Source organism: Acomys minous, assembly GCF_964271855.1.
Source record: "Acomys minous genome assembly, chromosome: 3".
Taxonomy (NCBI): Eukaryota; Metazoa; Chordata; class Mammalia; order Rodentia; family Muridae; genus Acomys; species Acomys minous.
In genome coordinates this window covers 97108289-97126340 of record NC_140485.1, presented here as the reverse complement: position 1 = coordinate 97126340, position 18052 = coordinate 97108289, and the positions used below count along the sequence as shown (strand labels likewise).

The window sequence follows — 18052 nt, the reverse complement described above, 5'->3', positions numbered from 1 at the left end:
ACACACACTACATGTACATGCACCATGCACAAAAAGTAAAACCTTCCATATTTGTTAGTGAAAGAAAAAAAAAAAAGGTAAAGCCTTCAGTTGAGTTGATCACCTGCAGTTGAAAAGCACTTTTCACAGAGTAAGACTAATTTCTTCCTTTTTTTTCTCAATCCAAGTGAAATGTTTGCTCCCAGTTTTATTATCTATTCCTTTTCTCAGTACAGCTTTAGACAGCTTTCTAAATACTACTTGACCCTAGATTTAGTTTGTTAACTTCAACTATTGCCACAAAAAGGGAAGTATCATTGTTACTGTTGTTTGGTTATTTACAAAAAAAAGACAAAAATGTGTGGTTTTATTTTAAAATGGCAAAGGGAATAATCAATTAGTTTGCATGGCAGTCTTCTATCTTTTAACCTCAATAAATATAAATAATAAATGATCTTGATAAATATAATACCAGTACAAATAAGTTATTAGAAGTGTAAAAAAAATTCCCAAAATAATATGTTTAAATTATATAGTCTCCTTAGTTTACCAGACTATGTGATCTTATGAAGATGTGTCTTACATTGTTTAAGGCCTAGTATCTCCTATCAGCATGCACCATGAGCCTTACTGAAACTCCACTGGTCACACTGAGAGAACCCTGTGGACATATTTATGTACCTACTTGTTTTAAATTGAACACTATTAATATTTTTCTGTTATATAATAATGTACAATTTTTACTTAGTTTTTCCAAATATTATGTATAATTAATCAGAGATTTAATGTCAGTACTTAAGTACATTATCATAAATGACAGAAAATTTTTGAGAGGGATACACATACATTTCTCATTCTTGGGCCAAACACAAAGTAATTTGTGTCCTGGTTGATTATATGAGTATAAAATATGGGCTTTGAAAAGCAAAAGCCAGGCACATACCTGTAATACCAGCACTCCAGAGGCAGAGGCAGAGAGATCTCTATGATTTTGAGATCAGCTTGGCCTACAGAGAGACTTCCAGGACAGTAAGGGCTCTTACACAGAGAAACCCTGCCTCAAAAAAAAGAAAAAAAAAGGAAAAAAAAGAGGATGGCCTTTGAATAAACAATGCTTATTCTTCCAAGAATCAAATGTACCTGTGTGCCTTGTAAAACTGTACAATCCATTTTAGTACTTCCTGATATATTCAAAGGCAAGTCTATAGTCATCAATTCTTTTCAATTCATTTTTTAACTTTGTGATGACATTGGTATTTTGTTTTATATTATTTCATTTCTAGAAATATGCCATCATTAAGTTTTAGTATTACTACAGCTGTTGGCCTACTGAGCTGTGTTGAATCCTTCCCAATGCATTTATACCCACAGGTTGGCGACAGTATTGTTCACAAAGCCAGAGAGACCTTGGAGCGCGCAATTAAGCTAGTGAATGACACCAAGAAATGGGGTGCTAGGGTTGTCTATGGTGATACTGACAGGTAATGGACTTGGAGGTTTGTAATGGGGGCTTGAGGTGGGTTCTTTTTTTCTTGTTCATTTTTGTTTTGTTTACATTTATTCATATTTTCTTTTTGGTGTTTAAAATAGCTTAGGGGAAACCCTTTTAAATGTATACTCCTACATCAGTCTTCTCATCCTTATGATCTTTTGGCTGGATAGTTCTTCTGAGTCTCTGTATTTAAGTCCCTTAAAAAAGAAGTAGTGGCAGCAGTAGTAACAGTAGTGATGGTGGTGGTGGTGGTGGTGGTGGTGGTGGTGATGGTAGTGGGGTGATGGTGGTGGTGGCGGTGGCGGTGGTGGTGGTGATGGTAGCGGGGTGATGGTGGTGGTGATGGTGGTGTGGTGGGGGGGTGATGGTGATGGTGGTGGTGGTGGCGGTGGCGGCGGCGGCGGCGGCGGCACCGGTGGTGGTTGTAGACGACAACTGCAGGCTAGGGAGATGGCTCAGAGTGGTAAGAACATCTACTATATGACCATGAAGACCAGGATTTGGATTCACAGTACCCACATTAAAACTAAAGATGGACATGTGGGTAACGCCAGCACTAGGATGGGCAAAGGCAGGAACATCTCTTGGGTTTGCTGGCTGCTACCATAGCAAGAAAAGAGGCGGGCTCTCAGAACAGAGGTCTGGGGCGCCGGGTGGGGGCGGGCCGTTGCTTGATATGATTTAGGCTGTATGTTGTTGGAAGTTCACACTCTTAGGTAAAAAATGGTCAGTAACTGAGACGTAAATGTGAACTCCATGTTTTGATTCCTAGCAAGTGTTTTCTGTATATATCATATTTCACAGGAGATTCTAATCAGTGAACTATGTGGACAGTATCACTTTGATCATCATTCATTACTTGATCTATGTATGGACAATACATTTTGAATACACATTCTAACAAGAACAGTAGCACTCCAGCCCAGTACAAATAAGTTATTAGAAGTACAAAAAAAATTCCCAAAATAAACGTGTCTTTTGATAATTACTTTCATTTAAATAAAGTCTAATTTTTTTCATTGGGAGGATAATCATGATAAAAGGTTGAAAAAGCCAGGCATGGTGGCACACACTTTTAATCCCATCACTTGGGAGGCAGAGGCAGGCAGACTGCTGTGAGTTCGAGGCCAGCCTGGTCTACAGAGCGAGTCCAGGACAGCCAGGGCTACACAGAGAAACCCTGTCTCTGAAAAAAAAAAACTGCCTTAGAAATAATAAGTAACACTTGGCAGAGTGAAGAAGAGATCTCAACCAAAGAAAGGATCTGAAATCTGTGTGGCTAGGCCTCGTGGTTAACACGGCCAGCTGTAAGTCTCTCGGCTTCTCTGACTCAATACCCCATCAGCTGGATGAAGGGATTTGGTGATGATGAGTGACCATGCCTCCCTCAGTTTCAAGGATCATGATTCATGAAGAATCTTGGGTCCCATCTACAGAGGATCAGTTACCAGGATATCAGAAGGACTCAGGAAGCTGTTCAACCACTAAAGCGGTCTCTGTTACTACCCACTTACGAGTAATAAGTAGCACACTAAATGTAATAGTGCTTCAAACCATTGTTGATGAGGTCATGGTTCTCGTTCACGTGTATCCCATCCAATGGGGTATTAGCTGCTTCAGTCGATGACGAGAGCCACTTAACAATGGCAACTCTCAGGCGGTTCCGAGAAGGACTTCCAGTAAGAACATAGACACTTCCCGGGAGGGAAGTAAAATCAGAATCTCTTGGGAAATTCGTCAGACAGCACTCATATCCCCGTCTCCTCCCTAGAATGTATACAATCACTATTCTAAGTGTGTGCTTGAACTTCTCAACCCAAAGGTGAACGTTACTTAAGTGTGTTAGAAGTACGGCGATGGTAAGACTCTGATGTAAGACTTTCCCCAAGTGTGGCACACCTGTGCTCCTAGGACTGGAGAGGCAGAGGATTAACCCAGGTTCCAGCTCACGTGGGTTATATAGTGAGCTCCAGGCCAGGCATGACTACATACAAGGCATCCCACAGCAATGGTGACAACAAAGACACCCTTTTAGACTAGTCATCTCAGTACTGTGACCACAATGTCACACTACATTGAAGCATAGCTCCAGATCAAATCAGCCATAACAGTGTACCCAACAGCAAGCCCACTAATACTATCAGGCAGTGTGTGTGTACATGCACAAACCACTGTGCAGGTCTGTAGGTTTTGTACTCCTGACCCAAGGGTTAACATGACTCACTTTCTATTACTGTAGATTAGTTTTATTTTTTCAAGTATTTTATATAAACGGAATTATACAGTATGTGCTTTCTTATGTCTGGTCCTGAAGAGTGATCACTCTAGGAGACAGATGGGGGAGAAAATTAGAGAACATAGAGGTGAGTGCTGTTCCAGAAGTGTGTGTAGTACGCTGTGGTCACGTGGCCATCTGGTAAAGGAACCAATGTTACGTGTTTGGATCACACACACACACACACACACACACACACACACACACACGATTTTATCAGTGTTATTCAAATATGGTCTTAACGAAAGTGCACAGCATATACTTTATATAAAAACATTTGGGCCTGAGTAACCAGCCACCACTTTAGTCAAGTTACAGAACATCTCCATTGCTGTAAAGAGTCTCTCGTTTCCATCTGCAGTCAATCTCTCTGACCCCCACTAGCACCCCATTCCCCACTAGCACCCCGTCCCCCACTAGCACCCCGTCCCCCACGAGCCCCCCATGCAGCCACGTCTCTGGTTTTTGTCACCATAGCTTAATTGTACTTGTTCCTAAATACATGTATATGTACATCTTGTTTTTAAAATGCTTGTATTCATCATTGCAACTAAAAAAACTTAAAAATAATAACCTTTCATAATAAAAAGTTTGATGATCACTTATTAAACATACCCATAGCATAAAAGCCAGCAAAACTATTTCTTTATGTTTACCTAAGAAAAGGAAAAAGGATGTCCATGCAAAAACAGGTATAGAAATCTTTTTGGAACCTTATTCATTATAGTCAAATGAATAGATAAAAAAATTATGATATATCCAGTGAAATAGCCAATCATGAAAAGGATCTAGCTATATCAACATTATAGATGACTCTCAGGTATCCAGAGTGAAAGAAGCCAGACACAAGTATGTATGTATGGTATAGTTCTATTTATACAAAATTCTTGAAAAAACAAAACTAATCTGTAGTAACAGATCCCAATCATGTGTTAATCCTGGGGCAGGAGCACAGTTATAAAAGACTATGTTTTGAGTTTGTTTTGTTTTGATTGACTTAACTGTATGCCGTACACAACCTTAAATACCCAGGGATGATGGTAGGACCCTTTTGGATTCAGTGTCTGAGTTTTAGTTGAAGCTGTGCCTCTCAGCGCTGTGATGAGGTATACTACAAGTATCCAAGGGGAACGGCGTAGCTGTGTGGGAAGCTGTGGTAGGAAGCGACTTCAGAAGGGACAGTAAGGGCGAAGGGGCCACCTCACCTTAGACTTTGTTAGTCAGGAAGTAGCTCTTGATGAAATCTGTTCTTATGATGGCTTCCGCATTACCTGCTGTATTTTTAATCTCTTAGTATGTTTGTGCTACTGAAAGGAGCCACTAAGGAGCAGTCTTTTAAGATTGGTCAAGAAATTGCGGAAGCTGTTACTGCTACTAATCCTAAGCCAGTGAAACTGAAGTTTGAAAAGGTAAGGGAAGTCGAGTGTTAATAATCACACAGAGTTTACACGCCTCACTCAGCCAGCAGTCTGTGCCTCCATACAGCGAGTTCTTTAGTTTTACGTAACCTCTCAGTTTGGGAGAGTTGTGTGTGTACATAGAGGAAGCCAGTTAAGGTGTGCCTGTAGGAACTTCTGTGCTGTGTGTGGGTATAAAGGATTGATGGCTTTTGAAATAGAAGTAAATTATTGCTGTAAAAGGAGTACATGGTTTAGAAATAGGCAATTCATTCTGTATGCTTTCTCATTCCAAGTTTCAGACAGGAACTCATTGCATCCTCAGGAATGTTTAAATAGTTTATAACAGCATCCGAGTACAGAGAGCAATAACAGAAGATTAGTACAGTGGGGGAAAGTGGTTACTGAAAATCATCTTGTCGATTTTTATTACAGGTGTATTTGCCCTGTGTTTTACAAACAAAAAAGAGATATGTAGGTTATATGTATGAAACACTGGATCAAAAGGACCCAGTATTTGATGCAAAAGGAATAGAAACAGTCAGAAGAGATTCTTGCCCTGCTGTTTCTAAGGTAAGTTCTGTGGTTGTTGTTTCAACAGTAAGAAATACGTAGCTGGAGCATCTGGTACGATGCACCTATCCTTAAATGTGCCTCTGGCTGAAGGAGCTGTGTCTCACATAATTACACAGGCTTCAGGAAGAAACGTCGATTTTGAGAATTTTATTTTTAGTTGGCAACTGTTCTACTTAGTGCTTAGTTTCAGACTTTTCCCACACCTCTGCTCTATGAAAATTATGTTTCCTGCCTGTTGCCTTCGGGGATAGGATAGCTTCTCATATAACAGCCCCCACCAGTAGGGAGCAGGATGGAGATGAGAAACGACCATCACCTCCCAAGAAACTGAATTCATTTCCACATCAGTCCGCTGCACGCTGGATCATGTCATATCAGACTTGCAGCATGGAAAATTCCGTCACTTGACAGAACAATAAAAAGACAAAAGGCAGCCGCACTTAGATGCACACCTATAATTCCAGCACCCGGGGAGGCAGAGGCAGGCAGATCTCTGGGAGTTCTACACAGAGAGTCCAGGACAGCCAAGGCTACACACAGAAGCCCTGTCTTGGAAAGAGAAAGAGGAGGAGAAGAGAAGGAGGGGGAGAGAGAGAGAGAGAGAGAGAGAGAGAGAGAGAGAGAGAGAGAGAGAGAGAGAGAGAGAGAGAAGAGAGAGAAAGAGAGAGGGGAAGGCTGATTTTTTAAAGTTTATTTTGACTCATTGGTGATACTTAAACTTCTCATTATCTTTTCTTAGCTAAATTGGGTTCATAAGATTTGGTCCTGTTTTTTATTCTCCAAGTGCTTTGACTTTTTAAGAAAAAATTTTTCATCACATAGAAAATGTTTCATCTGAATATCATTCCAATAAAATTTTCTCAAACTATGTGATACTCTTAGAAATAGCAAGCTATATAAAGTCTCAAATATTTCCAGTGTCTAATCATTTTTATTATCTAGTCACAAGATCGTGTGTGTGGGTGGGTGTCTGTCTGTCAGAAATATATTGGAAGCTATTTTATCTTTTCTGCATCTTTTTATTTTAAGATACTTGAGCGTTCTCTAAAGCTGCTGTTTGAAACAAGAGATATAAGTCTAATTAAACAGTATGTACAGCGACAATGTATGAAACTCGTAGAAGGAAAGGCCAGCATACAAGATTTTATCTTTGCCAAGGAGTACAGAGGAAGTTTTTCTTACAGGCCTGGAGCTTGTGTTCCAGCTCTTGAACTCACAAGGTAATGAAGCCCACACAACCCCTGCCAGCTGTAGATGGATGCGGGACTTTCTTCACTTTCCCACATTCACCTCGCTGAAAACTAAACTGCCCCTTGTGCTTTGTAAGATCCCCTCTTCCAGCTTTCTTAGGAAACTAAATGCAGTAAAACTCCTGTGTCTGATTACGTTTGTTTCTTCCCCAGCAGAATCCCTCGGTGGCTCTTAGTTTTGACCTGCCAACGCATTTAGATGTCATTCTGCAGTCAGATTGTTTAGTTCAATTTCAGTCAGACCACGCAGGTAACAGTGCTATAGTGAGGAAGTTTCATGCTACTAAAGCGCTGTCTACTTGAGACGAGCTTAGCAAAGTGTATATAATTCTCAAAGAAACAACAATCTAATTTGAAGGTGGCCCTGTAGATTGCTCGTGGTTTCAGGCTTAATTCTGAAGAGTTTTCCGGGAAAGTGCCTCCTGTGACTGTGTACTTCATTTGGATTTGAACAGGAAAATGCTTACTTACGACCGCCGCTCTGAGCCTCGGGTTGGGGAACGCGTGCCATATGTCATTATTTATGGGACCCCTGGGCTACCCCTCATCCAGCTGATAAGGCGCCCAGCAGAAGTCTTGCAGGATCCAACTCTGAGACTAAATGCCACTTACTATATCACCAAACAAATTCTTCCACCCCTGGCAAGAATCTTCTCTCTTATTGGTATTGATGTCTTCAGCTGGTATCAGGAATTACCAAGGGTAAGTTTCCTAAGTAATACACGTCCTAAAAATACTTCACTTCAAACTAAATTTTATTTCTGTGCTATGAGAAATTGTCCTCCATTAACCGAACTTACAAGGACGCCATGTTCTTTAGGTTTCCTAGAAGAGAAGCTGTGAATATCTATATGCACCTTCTTAGCTTCTGTCCAGTTTCCCAAACTTATAGACACATTAAAATGAGTCCCTAAGAGTTTCAGTGGTAAGTGACCACAAGATAACTGAATAAACCAGCTAGTGGAAAATAAATTAATTACAAAATTACTTCAAAACGGGTAGGTTTTTTTTATTAAAGATTTGTTTATTTTACCATATAAGTACTTTTGCTTACATGGATGTATATACACATGAATGTGCCTGCTACCAGTGGAAGTCAGAAGTGGGCGTCAGATACCCTGAAACTGGAGGTAGGTGCAGATGTTTGTGGACTGCCGTGTTTGTGTTGGGAACTGAACCAGTGTCCTCTAAAAGAGCAGCAAGTGTTCTTCACCATCACGAAGTCTCCCCCGGCCTTTCAAAGTGGGCATCTAAGAAATGCATGGGGGCTGAGGCCATGACTTAGTACAGTACAGTGCTTGCTGCTGCTAGCACAGTGACCTGAGTTCAGGCCCTAGCACTCATGTGAAAAGGCTGACATGGCGACACGTGCTCTAAGCCCTGCACTGGGAAGGAGAAACAAGAGGGTTCCAGTGGCTGCATAACCAGCCCGTCCAGCCAGTCAGTACACTCCAAACTTAGTAAGAGACCCTGTCTCAGGGGGCAAGTGGAAGGCAATAGAAGTAAACCCCAGAAATTGACCTGTGAGCACCACATGCTATACACAGGCACATATACACACATAGAAAATGCATAGGATTTAAGCCAGGTGGTGGTACACACCTTTAATTCCAGCACTGGAGCTGGAGTGGGAAAACAATGAACATGAGGTCAGTCAGCCTCAGCTATATAGCAAGATTCTGTCTCAAAGAGTACATGAGATACATAGGCGTAACCCTGGAGACACCAGCTGGAAGAGCTAATCGTAAAGTACCGTGTCCTAGAGGCAAGTGTCCAGTGTAGAGGCAGAGCGCAGACCTCTGCTTAAACTCTTCTTGCTTAGTTCACTTTTTCATTAGGTGCCTGAAAAAGTGATAATGAATCTAAGCGTCAGGGGTCCATTTTCCTAAAAGAGATTCATTACGTATCTGTTTGTGAACGTTTACTCCAGATGTACTCAGTCATTTGCCATGACCCATGGTATTCAGCCAGACTGATAAAACTTGTTACTTCAATTGTATTTTTAAGAAGAAGGAGAAATATAAGGTAAGAAACTAAGGCTAAAACTGTACTTCAGAGAATTTGTGCTGGCCGACATATAAAATGTTATATCCTGATTAGAAGCCAGGAAAGTCAATGACATTTCTACGATATTTTATTTCTTAATATTTATACAAAGTGGTTTTTAGACAACACCACAGCACCCCCAAGAATAGAATATATTATTTCAGTATAAATAGTACCAGATCTCAGAAATAAAGGTTAGTGCCAGCTGAAGAACTCCTGGGCAACAGGCATCTAGCTGAGTTTGAAATGCTCTGGGCTTACTTTCATGGGAACTTTACACGCTACAGCCTAACAAAGCAAGATATCTGATGACAGTGATATCTAAGTTCAGGGACTGGACAGATAGTTCAGTGGTGAAGAGCACTTTTTGCTCATACAAAGGACCCAAGTTCAATTCCCACCACTCATGGTGGCTCACAAGAAACTGTGGCCTCACATGTTTCACATGTGTTACACATACACCCAGACAGGCAAAACATTCATACATGTAAAGTAAATAAAATCTTCTCAAAATGTCAGGTCCATATACATCTTGAGAAGACTTTGGTGGCTTCTGTTCTCTGGTATCTAAAACAGTAGTTTTTCAGCATTTGTTGAAAGAAAGAAAGAAAAAACTATAATTAGATGACTAGGCGCTTTGCTGTGAGGATTATTCAAGCTTATTTCTGAATTGGTGGTGTTACAGATCCAGAAAGCTACCAGCTCCTCCAGGAGTGAACTTGAAGGGCGGAAAGGCACCATCTCACAGTATTTCACTACTTTACACTGCCCTGTGTGCGATGACCTAACTCAGCATGGCATCTGTGGGAAATGTCGGAGCCAACCACAGCACGTGGCAGTCATCCTCAACCAAGAGATCCGAGAATTGGAGCGTAAGCAGGAACAACTCGTAAAGGTACGGCCTCTATCAGTAGATCTGAGCTGCAAGCATTCTGACTGTTCAGGGAGATAGCATCAACTCTTCAGTGCAGAATCAGATGGGAAACCAGGGTGAAAAGTGAAGTGAACATTCCAAATAGATAAACTCCTTAAAGCTTAAAAAACACTACAGCTGGGGCTAGAGAGATGGCTCAGTAGCTAAAAGTACCTGTTGCTCTTGCAGTGGACCTGAGTTCAGTTCCCAGCACCCACATGACAGACAGTTAACAGCTGTTGTAGCCCCTGTTACCGGGGCTCTCATGCCCTCTGGCCTCTATGGGGACCTGTACAAAATAGCTCATTCAGACACTTAATATTAATTAACATAAATATTAACAATTTTAATTAATGCTGCTATGGAACTCAGTAATAAATGGCTTAAGTTACTTTATAATTTAGTTTTTGGTGTTACAATAGTGTGCTGTTTATTGAAACCTAGATTACAATGGCCATCTACCCAGTTTCTTTTATTTAAAAATAATAAATGTAAGTGCTGCAGTTCTGAAGGGAAGGGCTTCCCCTACAGCGGTGTCAGGGCTCGGCTCCAGCTGCTGCAGGAGAAGGTTCCCAGCAGAAGTGTGACAGCTCGGCTCTGAAAGGTGCCCTGGCAGCCAGGAGCCAAGGAGCACCACACAGTCACGCCACGCTACAAACCCACAGCAGAGATGTGTTGGGAGGGGAAACCTCTGCTGGGGTGAAAAGCAGCAGGGAGTGGGCAGAAGAGAGGCCCACATAGGACTTCACGGGGATGGGGCCTTCTAAGGTAGTCCTTTCCAGGTGAGGATTGGTGGGATTTCAGTTCCTGAACTTGGGCAAGCTCAGGGGTTGGTGGGTTTTCTTTGCCCTTTTATTCCACACACCCCCTTTTTGTTAATTATCAATAAACAGTAGGGGGGTTAGAAAAGGCTACGTTGGCACTAGACTGCTTCCTGATGATCTGGGGTGCTGAGGGCCTTGAAGCAAGTCAGATCCCAGCTGTCAGGCTCTAATTGAGTGCTGCAGGCTCCTGCTCAGTAGCATGGGGCTGGTAATCCTGCAATAACAACTGATCAAAAGCCTGATTAGAAATCGTTTGGATCTGTTGTTGAAGAAATCTAGATAAGCAGGGTTCACTTAGAAGGATTAAGAAAAGGCGGAGAAGTCGGTTCAGGTAAAGGCAAAGATATTTTGTGACGGGGTGGGAGTCCAGAGGAATAGAAAAGAAGGTGTCCTTGAGGTCTAGGGCAGAGAAATGGGAGGGTCTCTGAGGGAATGGTGGAGAGGAGAGGATAGGTTTTCGTTACTATGGGTGAAGGAAACTATTACTGCATCGATAAGTCAGAGCTCTGGAGATCTTAAACCAAGTGGTAGGTTCCATTTGGTTATGGAGATTGGTTGGTTGGTTGGTTGGTTGGTTTAGATTTGGTTTTGTTTTTGGGGTTTTTTGGTGGTGGTGGTGGTGGTGGTGATTGGTTGGTTGATTGATTGGATATTTTGGGGGGGGTTATTTGGTTTTTTATTTTTATCTTTCTAAGACAGAGTTTCTTGTGTAGCCTTGGCTGTCCTGGACTTGCTCTGTAGACCAGACTGGTCTCCCTGAGTGTCCATTGGGTTTTTAAATTGCAAGTATGGAAGTGTTTAAAGGGGAAGATAGGGGGTACAGAAGATTCTTAAGAGGTCAGGGATTTATAATTGAAGATGAGGGGTGATGTTTGGCTATAGAGGGGTTTTGGATGTCCCTTTCCTGAGTGGGCTTCTACCTGAGAGGCTGGTAAGGGGAAAGATCTGCCATAGTTTGGGGGAGGGGAACGACTGGCGAGCGTGGGGTGCAGGGGATGTGGAGAGCAAAGGAAATAGAGGCTCCCATTTTGGCTAGGAGGCCCCTTCCTAACAGGGGGCAGGGCAGGTTGGTACCACTAGGAGGAATGGGTAAGGAAATGCCGCTAAATATACAGCTAAGTGGTGGGGCTTGGTGAGTCTAATAAGGCTGTGCCCCTACGTGGCAGTAGAGGAACGAGGAGAGGTGGGTCCCCAGAGCGTCGTCAAGGTTGAACAGGTGGCCCCAGTTCCAGAAGGAAGGAGGTAGATCACCCTGATACTGTGATGACCACCGGAGGCTCCTGTCAGATGGCAGCGTCAGGCCAAGGGAGGCTCCTGTCAGATGGCAGCATCAGGCCAAGGGAGGCTCCTGTCAGATGGCAGTGTCAGGCCAAGGGAGGCTCCTGTCAGATGGCAGCATCAGGCCAAGGGAGGCTTCTGTCAGATGGCAGTGTCAGGCCAAGGGAGGCTCCTGTCAGATGGCAGCGTCAGGCCAAGGGAGCAGGCCCACTCAGTTGTCCATGGCCAGAGCTAGGAGGTTGGCTAAAGGGCAATCTAGGCTTGATGTCCCCATGCCTTGAGGGAACCGAGGGCAGGCAATAGCCCAGTGCCCTTCTAGATGGCACCTTGGGACAGGTGGATTCAGACAGGCCTGGGCCCAGTGACCCTCCTGGCCACATCTGAAAGAGGAGCGTGGAGGTTCTTGGGCTTTGGGAGGCCAGGGAGCCTGGGCTTTTGTTTTGGGAAGCTGAGAGGTATTTTTGGTTTGGGTTGTTTTGTTTTGTTTTGTTTAAGGTTAAGGTATTCTGACTTTTTTTTTCAGTTTCTTTTTTTTTTAAATTTATTATAATTTATTCGGATTACATCTCGATTGTTTTCCCCTCCCTTGTATCTTCCCATTCACACCCTCCCTCTCTCTTCCACCCTATTCCCCTCCCCTAGACCTCTGACAGAAGGGGACCTCCTCCCCCACCATGTGACCACAGCCTATCAGGTCTCATGGTATAGCCTGCATCCCCTTCCTCTGTGTGCCTGCCAGGCCTCCCCACCAAGGGGAAGTGATCAAATCGTGGGCACCAGAGTTCATGTCAGAGAGGATTGGTAAACTAGTCCTTATGGTTTATATCAAACTCTGAGGCACAAAATTAGACAATACATGTTTTAGGTGTTTGCAGGATGTTTAAAATCTGTGTTGGGGCTGGAGAGATGGCCTATCCCTTCCTGCTCTAAGCAGGGAAACATAAAACCCAGGGCATGCAGACACTCACACCAGTGTCTGAGAAAAGGGAAATCGGGGAGGGCAGCTTCAGTCCCTCACTCACTATGCATTGCCAGGATTGATGCTCATTGTCCTGTCACGGTACTCTCTGCCATCTGTGGTGAGCACTCAAAAGTATACTTTATTTTGAAGATTATAATTTTAGCCATTTTCCCCTTTCCTCCCTCCCATCCTTCCTATTTCTTACTCAGGGGCAGCTTAGAGTGCAGGGTAAGGCCTGTGCGCTAGGCAAGGTTCCAGTCTCACCAGAGGAGGTGGAAATTGGGTGCTACAGTTAGCTCTTTTAGAATAGAACTGCTGGTATCAGACGGCAGTGGAAACTCAGGAGTTCCAAACCCCCATGACACCTCAGTGTTGCCGCCCTTTGTTAAGCTCGCATACTAAGCATGTCATAGAAGCGATGACAGAGGCAGTAAACAGGCGGGTGGGCAGGTGCTAACCAGCTGGACGGTGGGTCCCGTGAGACGCAGGCCTGGTGTGCTTTGTCAGCAGGCAGCACCAATCTTGCCGCCGAGGACTGGGCTTCAGTAGCTGCTAAGACAACTCTGCCATCGCTGCCTGATTGGCAGTCAAGCCCCAGGTGTCCAGTGATGATTTTCCCCCAGAATAATGAGGTTCAGAAGGTCATGGTGAAGGAGTGGCTCAAGCATGAGAGAGAACTAGCCAAACTTAATTCATGATTTATAAACCTTGGGCAGTGGGCAGGTGTTTGTGGGTGGGTGTCTCTGATTCTCTGGGGCTGGAGGTGCCAGGACACTTAACTGACGCACAGTGGTACAGTACCTCCTTTACATGCAATAGCATGGGGTCCTGTCACAAGAAGGAGAACACAGTACTTAATTATCCTGTGGTGGGGGAAGAACTTCCAGGTACGATTAAAGGTCATTTGCTGAAAGCTAAGATCTCCTTAGCATAAGGTGGGGTATTTCCAAGAACTCCCAGATGCTTACTGAACAGATTCCATCAGGAAAGGGTTGGGCCTGTGATCTTTCTTGAGGGCTATGTGACACTCCTTAGGGGATCTGGGAGTCCCCAGGTTAGGCAAATAGAGAACCCCTCTAAGAAAGGGAGTCCATAATAATAGACCGAGATCAGTTGTCTATCCGGAAATACCAGACTTCTTCCTAAAATGTAGGGTTCCACAGGTGGGCACCACTACACTCAGTTTATATATATGTGGCACTGGGAATTGAACCCGCACTCAAACCTGCACTCTCAAATGCCTCTCTCCTTCCTCTTTTGAGATAATTACTGTAGTTTGCTATCACCATGCCGTGTTCAACACTAGAACTTAGTCTTCCAATCTAAATGCATCTTGGTACCTGTTGTTTATTCCTTAGGCCTTTATTTATTCCTCATCATCATCCTCCTCTTCCTGCCTCCTAGTGATCATTATTGCTCCCATTATTTCTATGAGATATAACCAATTTTAATTTCTATGTATGAAAATGTGGTATTTTTTTTCTATCTGGTTTATTTAACTTTACTGCATCCTTGTTGCTACAAATGGCAGGCTTTCCTTTATGGCGGTATAATACTCCATACTGTATTTTTCCTATTTATCTGTTGTTACATACCTCACTTGATTTCATATCTTGATTGTTGAAAGAGGAAACTGCAGTAAACATGGCAGTTGGGTGTTTCTTGGATACAGTGGTCTCATTCCTTTGGATATATACTTAGTAGTAGAAATAATTGCATCATGGTAGTTTTAGTTCTAGGTTTTAAGGAATCTCCATACTGTTTTTTTAAAAGTTATGTTTTTTAAAAAGTAACTATTCTAATTGAGATTAAATTATATCGCATTGTAGAGGTGCTTATTGGTTTTGTTTCTTGGAAGAGAATGGTATAGCCTGGCGTGAGCCTTGGAACTTAGGACTCCCAGAATGAAGAGTTAGAAGAATGGGCCAACAGCACAGAGCTCCAGCTGTTTCATGTTTGTGCAGTTTGCCATTGCGTTTGTGCGTTCTGGGCATTTCTTATCATATAAATAGGTTCCTAATTACCCTCTCCCATTCCACCACTGACTGTCTGCTTTGCTGTACAGAGCACCTTAGTTTTATAGAATCATATTTGTTGGTTGCTGCTTTTGTTGCCCGTGTTTTCAAAGCATAATTCTTAGTTGTGACTTTGGCAGCAGTGTGCGGCTTAGGTCAGTCATCTACTGGGGCAGGGCTACCCCAGGGGCTGGGTTCTGGTTCAGTGTCCTGGGCAAGCACGGGCAGCCTGCCTGAGCCTTTCAGTATAGCAGGGTTGTATTGTAAATGAAAGCTGAGCCAAGAAATTAAGTACATCTTGAGACCATTTTGTACTTGTGTGAAATACCCTTTAAAAATGCCTGGGTCTCTAGAAATGGGATTTTCTGTACCGAGGTGAGCAGACAGGAAGGTACATTCCTACTGTTTAGTCTGTTTTTCTTACCCTTTCAGATGTGCAGGAACTGTACGGGTTCCTTCGACCGACACATCCCATGTGTTTCTCTCAACTGCCCAGTACTTTTCAAACTCTCACGAGTAAACAGAGAATTATCCAAGGCACCATATCTCCGGCAACTACTGGACCAGTTTTAAGTTATCAGTATCACAGACCTCCAGGTGCTATCTGTTCAGTGTTTACCACTCACCTCTGCATGGTGCTTCCTCAACTTCCATCCAGTCAAAGATGTTCATCGTCTGTCTGTCATCGAAGACTGTGAAGACTTCTGCCAGCTGTTAGCATACATGTTGCTCTCTGAATAGCTCACTCCTTACAATGTACAAACTCCTCATTCTCTCGCCTTGTAGCACTGTTTCATAATAACGCAGGTGTTGGATTGGCTCCAGTGTATGTACCGTCTTGTAAATCCATGTGAACAGATCATGTTTACTTCCCTGTGGAAGGAGCACTGAAAACCTCTTAAAGAAAAGTCATTCGTGTGTATTCCTTAAACTGTCTGTATCAAGACGTGTTGCTTAGAGATAGCCACTCACTTTATAATTTTGACTGCAAAATATTTTGTAAATACACTTTTTTACTTTTCAAACAACTGAGTAAAATAATGTGCAATGAATTTTATACAATGATTTTCACGTTGTTGGTATATCCCCTCTAGGTTTTGCTTGACTCAAAGGTAGATTTGTTACTTTGATCAAACTGTGCAAATAGTACCATGTGTAGCATTTTTGAAACATTCTTTTCTAAAGACCGCTGTCTTGCTTTAGCTACTAACGGGGCATTGTGAGGAACTGTGCAAAGACATTTTTGTTACAAACCTGTGGGCCTGTTGCAATACTTTAAAAATAAAATAAAAAAATTTATTCCATTTTGCTTGTTTTGTATAGACATTTCTATTGCTTCTAAATATGCTTAAAATATTTTCTTTCCTTATGTACTGTACAGTTAATCTTATTTGCCATCCCTTGAACACAAATGTGTATTTAGGATATTTGTATAACTGTATAAAATGAAAAGGAATTATGTGGTCGGTGCATTGTTTTTTAAACTGGAAATCCTTTTGTTTTAAGAGTTAATAATGGAAGCCAAATTAAAATTGAATAAAATATGAACCACAGTGCTGTGGCTTTTATCTTGCCATAAGTAGAATTCTCTCACCTATTCTCTGCGAACACACGCTCCATCCAACCCTGGGCTTTCCTGTGTTTTAGAAATGTAGGGGCTAGTGATGAAGCTCAGTTGGTACAGCGCTTGCCTAGCATGCAGGAGGCCCTGGGTTCGATCCTCAGGACCACATACATGCAGCACAGTAAGTATGCGCGAAATCCCAGCATTAGGGGTTGGAGGCAGGGGGGCTGGGAGTTCCAGGTCATCCTCACCTATAGAGTGCATCTGAGGCCAGCTTGGCTACAAAGATCCTATCAAAATAAAAGCCGGCCGTGGTGTCTTCTTCCTGTAATCCCGCCCTCTGGGAGGCTAAGGCAGGGTAACTGCAAGTCCTAGGTCAGCTCGGGCTACATGTAGGATAGGAGCTGTTTTGGAGGGGAGGGGTAAGCTTGGCTAATTTTTCTAACCTGACCGCCATACTTTTACCACAATTTTTAAAAAGAGAGCAGAATATTCTAGAAAAAAATTAGTATTCATTTTTCAGATCAGATTGGTTTCTGGTAGATGTAATTTCACTTACATATAGTCAGACTTCTAGACCAGGACCTTGCAAAGGGGAAGCAAGGCAACATTACTTCTTCTTAAGAGCGTAAGTGCCAGAAAAGCTCGTATATTGCTGTCTGCTTATCACCACACAGGAGTCTCCCACTCCAGAGGTTTTATTTTTGTTTGGACAGGGTTTATGTAGCCCCAGCTACCCTGGAACCTGTAGACCAGGCTGACCTCTAACCCAGAGATCTGCCTACCTCTGCCTCCCCATGGCTGGGGTGAAAGGTGTGCAAACGCCACCACATTCAGCCACTGCCAGACTTAAATATATACTTCTAAATACTGGAAGACTCTTGAAGTGATGTAGCAATTATGGAATCAAAGAGATACAAATCATATCTTTGAACAATCTCTCAAAAGCCTTTTTCTCACTTTCTGGGATCTTTTTGTGTTTTGGTTTGTTGGGGTGGGGGGTCCTGGAGCTCAGTCCTTAGAATTAGGATTGTATTAGCCCAGGCATGAGGGAGCATTGCATAAGTTTCTCTTTTTCTTCTAAGAGTTTTTTTTTTAACCAGAACATCCACATATATCATAGTAACAACATAGCATTTTAAAAGGAATCATTTTATGACAATTTGACAGAGTAATATTAACAGCTGTTCAACATGAACATCTACAAGCAGCTCCAATCAAATAGAATATATCCAGTAACCTTTTAAATCAGATATTAATAGTTTTGTTTTTTTATCAGGTCACACACAAATCCATGTTTAGTACTGAAGAAATTTTAATTTTTTAGCATCTGTGTGTGTGGTTTGTTTGTTTGTTTGTTTTTTAATCTGAAAAAACTAGCTCAGGATAGGAAAATCAGTGCATCGAAGTGTCTGTGCTAAAAGCATGAAGACTTAAGTTTAAATGTCCAACACCCAGTTTTTAAATTTTAAATAATAATAA

At 42.5% G+C, this 18052-nt stretch overlaps 1 protein-coding gene across 4 annotated transcripts in view; it reads left to right on the top strand.

The window, feature by feature from the left end:
• The window catches only part of REV3L (REV3 like, DNA directed polymerase zeta catalytic subunit), a 129425-nt gene extending 112871 nt beyond the window's left edge, over window positions 1–16554 (top strand). For all 4 annotated transcript variants that reach the window (XM_084777969.1, XM_084777968.1, XM_084777971.1 and 1 more), the window contains 7 exons: window positions 1351–1460; window positions 5041–5155; window positions 5579–5716; window positions 6749–6939; window positions 7425–7671; window positions 9701–9910; window positions 15439–16554. In XM_084777969.1, the coding sequence (XP_084634095.1) occupies window positions 1351–1460; window positions 5041–5155; window positions 5579–5716; window positions 6749–6939; window positions 7425–7671; window positions 9701–9910; window positions 15439–15579 (1152 nt within the window). In that variant the 3' untranslated portion in view covers window positions 15580–16554. The remainder of the gene's footprint in view (window positions 1–1350; window positions 1461–5040; window positions 5156–5578; window positions 5717–6748; window positions 6940–7424; window positions 7672–9700; window positions 9911–15438) is intronic.
• The last annotated feature ends 1498 nt before the right edge of the window (window positions 16555–18052 follow it).